This window comes from Saccostrea cucullata, unplaced genomic scaffold (genome assembly GCF_032062105.1).
Source record: "Saccostrea cucullata isolate Sc308-1 unplaced genomic scaffold, CSIRO_AGI_Scuc_v1 ctg22652, whole genome shotgun sequence".
Lineage (NCBI taxonomy): Eukaryota > Metazoa > Mollusca > Bivalvia > Ostreida > Ostreidae > Saccostrea > Saccostrea cuccullata.
Genome location: NW_026933255.1, coordinates 1 through 5,647, shown reverse-complemented (window position 1 = coordinate 5,647; position 5,647 = coordinate 1). Strand labels below are relative to the sequence as shown.

The 5,647-nt window shown below is 31.8% G+C and overlaps 1 protein-coding gene across 1 annotated transcript; it reads left to right on the top strand.

Annotated features, from left to right (window-relative positions):
* Window positions 1–4,694: 4,694 nt before the first annotated feature.
* LOC134237787 (uncharacterized) lies at window positions 4,695–5,606 on the top strand (the record flags this gene model as incomplete). Its single annotated transcript, XM_062719931.1, has 1 exon — window positions 4,695–5,606. A coding segment is annotated over exon 1 (912 nt), but the record flags the coding sequence as incomplete, so codon positions are not given.
* Between the last annotated feature and the right edge of the window lie 41 nt (window positions 5,607–5,647).

Here is a 5,647-nt window from a genome sequence, read left to right as displayed (position 1 = left end):
AGTATTTTCCTATTCAAACCTAAATAATTATTTGAATTATAGTAATGTGTTCATTTTGATATTGAGCCAAACATTAAATCACGTCCTCTCAGTTTACAGGTAATGTGATCTATGTTTTAAGACGTCGATATTTCTAACGTATTGACATTGATGAGTCATTCATTGCCAGAAATAGAAGACAGGTAAAGACTTCAGAATTCAACCCGAAAGTAAAATCAAGGTGAGGAATATTTTCTCTTTCGAATTGAAAACTTAGCTTAGTAATTTTCAAGGGAAAAAGGTACATGGATAAATTCAATGTACGTTTCACTTATATTCCTTATTATATTCCCCAATGTACATGTCTGTACACATATTGTCACTTGTTTATATTAAGCAGATCGTTGTGTGTATCATTGGATTCATATAGAATTTAAAATAGAAACAAAACTAATAGGGTCTTTCTGTTAACAGATGAAATTACAGTCAATCAATGTTATATATTTCAAATCAGGAATTTCATTCATTCAGCCATACATTGCCACAGGCACTGGGCATTAATTACTAAGAACAGTCTCTTGCCAAGTAATTTTCTTTCTATTCACACAACATACAGCATTAAATACAAATTTGAAAAGAAACAATATGATGTGTTTTTTTTTATTTTAAGAGAGAGAGAGAGAGAGAGAGAGAGAGAGAGAGAGAGAGAGAGAGAGAGAGATTAAAATTAAGAGAACAGCAGGTTCAACCTGTTTCACTGGGTATCACACTTTTCATTTTTACCATTCTTATAAGAAATACATTTTTGTGTTTCATCGTGAAATTTCAGTTGTGATATTGCAATTGATAAATAATTGTCTTAAAAATGAAAGTTATAAGAATAATGAAATGACATGCACGAAAAACATAAAAGAAAATATTTTTGTTGCATGCATTTATAAATGTTAACTTTAATGTTAAAAACGTGCATTTTCATGTATTTTCTTGAAAAGTTGCAGAAAACACCAAAGGATCACTTCGTTATAAATAGAGATCTGACCCATAGGACCGGGCTTGGTTTTATTCTCTACAAAAAGCTTGCCGATTTCCGTTCTGATTAATGACATTAGGCTGAATAAATATAACAATTTGTTTTCCCTAAATCTTTATTTCAGTGAGTAGAGATAGGAGCTGAACCCTTTCATAGATTTCTTAGTTTGTTATCTCCAAACATAATAATTGATATTTTTCTTTACTTCTTATTGTGCATAATGTTAATGTATACTATCTCTGAAATTCTATTCTTTATGTTCAGGCTATTTATCCGTGGATATAATAAAACATGCCATTAATGTGTGCAAATTATATAGGCCTAAATGAAATCCAAGGAAAACAGTTACTGATATATGTAAACAAAGTCAATGTGATTAAATTCTTATGAATATATACAAATGAAATTCTTCGCAGCTCAATGCTTCCAAGAATACCAGTATCGAGTAACACAAAGTGAGCTTTTCTTTTCCTCGGAGAAAGTGTGCTTATATTGTTCCGCCTGACTGACAACTGTACATTGGATTGTTACGATCTGATCTCTCTTAAGTGTTCCTTATATCAAAAATGGGCATGCATAAAGGATAAATAATTGAAAGTAAATGCAAAGGTCTATAAAAAAAATAAAATAGTCTTTGAAAAGGTGAAAAATGAAAAATTTAAAGGTATGGTACCAGGTGGATTCGAACCCTCGAATTTAAAAAGAAAGCATCGTCAATGTAAAAGTCAGCACATATATCAACTGAGCTAGTCTGATTATAAAATTGTATGGCATAAATTTTAAGCGGATTATCAAAATCAGGTTTCCTTAATTTTTGTAGGTTTTTTTTGTGAATTTCCACCCTAGGGCAGGGGTGCCCCTAAAAAAATCTTATCTTAAATTATTCTTTACATCCCAACCTATCAAAATATCACAGTTTTATTTAGGGGCAGGCCTGCCCTGAAGGACTTCTCGGCCAAAATACATGCAGAAATCAACGCTTTAATGGACAAAATAGTGTTTTGGCCAATTTTGGAGGTTTATTGTACAGTTTTAGATAATATATATTTGGTATAAAATACAAATTTGAAAACTTTAGACATATATACGATAGAAAATAACAAATAAAGATTAATTTTTGAATGTAACTTTTTCCGGGAAATTGTTCTCTCCTATAGGTCAATTCTTTTGTCAAAGCGAATACACCCTTTCAAAGGAATTTTATCTCCGATAATATTATCTACAGGCATCGCCCTCATAAAATTGATATGTGATATTCGTTTTGAATTCCGCACAATATATCCAAAAATTATTACACCCATTCACTGTAATTAAATCTTTTACAAATCAAATCTTATGACTATTAACTTAAAGATTATGAATTAAATAAAGTGTCTTTAAAAAAAAAAAACTTGCCAAATGAATGTAGATTTTCTCAAGTGAATGGTCTAAATTTGATAAAGTTAAGATTGATATTATGAATTATCATTCATGTAAATCTTTAGAATTACGATCTGGGATTTAATTCTAATAAAAATATAATGCTGGTGTATATAATTCTTGCACGAGGGAATACAAAGTTATAATTTATTTCATACACTGGTAAATTAAACTCATAAAGATTTGTAAATATTTCAGCAGAGAGAAATATAATTCATCATTGATTTTTAATTTAAGTGCTCAAAAAGTTATCGACTTTTTGAATGTGTTTGTATGGAATGTAAAGAAATGGCCTAAATGAATTTTTATGTGTTTAAAACTGTGATTGCTTTGTGTTGTAATGTATTGTGCTTGTTTATGTTTTTAACTGTGTACATTTATGTTGTTATTGTTTTAAAGTTTAAAAAGAAAAATTAATTTTTAACCCTAAAATAACAAAAACTAATATAGGTTTTATCTACACACCGGGTTTGACTGGTCAGCAGGGGATACTAACTCCTCAATGGCTACTGATCCCATTTCTTTTTTTGGAGTTACATAGTTATGCTCCTATTTTTTGTATTGTTTTATGTATTTTTGATCGTGAATACTGATAGTTATTTCCTCGTTTCATCTCCTCAAAATACTGATTGACTGATGAATTTGATATTGTTTAACGTCACAATCGAGAATTTTCACTCATATTGAGACATCACCACTATACTGTGACACGGGACCTTATCTGAGTTAACCTATCCATATGTAGGGATTTATTTTTTCACCTTGACTCTAGAATATATGCTTTACTGTGAAACTCAGATGACATCCACATAAACAATAGAATCTAACCTTATACGAACTTGCAGTTGTAATTGATATCAACAAAACTGGTTACATAACAAACAGTCTTGAAGTTCAAAATTACAAACAATACAAATTTGGAGCACAGAAAAGACGGACGTTTAAAACAGCAGAGGTGGGATCAAGTGCCATAGAGGAGTTAGTATTCCCTGGCAAGGTCAATGTATCGACCATAGAACTTACAAAATGGTGACTTTCACCGAGACTGCTGTTTTCTTGTTACATCAACTTGCATATCAATAGCCTACCTCGTTTCAAAAATTGTTTATTCGTAGAGCATGCTCTTGTGTAACGAATCAACTGACCGAGAGATACGCATTAATCATATGACGGATAAATATATTTCTTATGTATATCTAAAAATCGCCCAGTTTATACTGAATATTTTAGCATTATATCAAAACATAGATTTCTCTCCTACCCTACTTTATTTACAGAATATTGTATTCTGAAATAAAGGCCAATGTACTTATAATTTAATGAAATTAATGTTTGTTATTTAATACAATATACCTCCTTAAGTTTGTTCATTGTAAAGAAATACGCACGCTAACTGTCGATTCCCGCCTACATTTTGGAACCATTTAATTTAATATAAATAGAAATTCGGTCATAAAATTTTTGTTTAACACAAAGAACAGTTCAATGGTAATTGATGAGTTGTCTTAATACCAGCTTTAAACAGTAAATTATCCATAATTTCAGCTAATGAAAAAAAGGGTGGTAGACGATCTTTTCCATTAAAATCGGAGTTTCAAGCATCACCGTATTTTGAAATAGTCTTGGATATGATTAAATGTTCCTTATATCTTTTCTTATGTTTTAGGCAAATAAATAAAACATAAATATTTCAATAAAATATAATGTTTCAGTTGTTTATCGCTTTGAAATTGGTAGAAAATAAGCATTTTTATCGATTTTTGTCAATAAAAGTATGCCCCCCCCCCGTGTCACACAAAAAGCTTTAGTATGAATTTGTGAAATACCATTCCATATTACCTGTAAAAAGGAATTTTTGTGACACGGGGGGGGGGGAGATGTTTTAAAAATATTTTCCGTTTTCCATTGATTTCTATAGTGAAAAACACAAGTTTTACCAAAATTTTAGAGTTATCTCTCTTTGTTTTCCCAAATAAGTAATGTTTCATGAAAATCCATATAATTATCTATAAAATATATAAAAAATTCATCGAATATGTTAACTTTTGAAAATTGACTTGGAGGTAGGCGGGAGAACAATACTATCGTTCGCAGTTCTTTGAAATAGTGCCCCAAACACCAAAGAATCATAACAATAATTTCATAGTCAATAATTAAGCACTCGCAATATATATTGAGGAAATTCACGCAAGAGAAGAAATAACGTTTAAATCTTTATGTTTCAGATACATGTGTTTGCTGTCTGATTCTTTAGAAATTTATCGAGATGGATAACATACTTCGCCTGTCAGAGGCTGTTTATGTAGGACTGTGTCTAAAATTAGGGAGTCCATCAATTGTGAGGATGAGGAGAGAAATGATGGACATTGATGAGGCAGTGAATCAGCCTGTGAACATACTGAAGGGATTTGATAGAATGGAGAGTGGGAGTAGGCGTGAGGGATTCAGACTGAAAACTTCAGATGTAGATTTCATGTTCTGGCCTCCGGACTGCAAGGTGATATGTGATCTCTCTCAGATCAGTCTCTACCGTATTCCACAAAACACTGTGATTCTGATGGAGTATGATGATCTACCACCGGGTTTTACCAAACTTAAACTGATGAGTCAATCTAATAATTCACAAACCATTTCCTCTTGCGTAGAAGTGAATAACAAAGCATACATTTCAAGTACATTATTCAGAGATAACCATTTGCGTTTCGTTAGGTCTTGCAATATTCCTTTGACAAATGCTTTCCCTCATGGACCTTGTTCTACATATTCCTTATTCCAAGAAGCTGATACTGATTTTGCGTTCTGTATCCCATCACATCACTGGCCAAAGTTAGCGCTACCGTGGATAGAAAGAAGTAGGGAGCGGGGCTGGCCAGATCAAAATGTTGTAGATGGTATTTTAAGAGGAGGATTTCATGTTGTCCCTATCGGAAGCACATCAGAGAATGAACTCGAATGGAGAATCTCTTTCTCACAAGCAGAACAAAAAGTCGTTTATTCAATGAATCATTGTCAGTTTTTGTGTTATGGTCTCTTCAAAATTTTTCTGAAAGAAGTTATTAATGGCCAGACCAATACATCCATTCTCTGCTCATACTTCATAAAAACTACTGTTTTTTGGGTCATACAGAACAATACCTCCCTGTCTTGGACACCAGATAACTTATTGTCTTGTTTCTGGGTAAGTTTTAAATTATTGATATACATGGTTTATACTGGGGA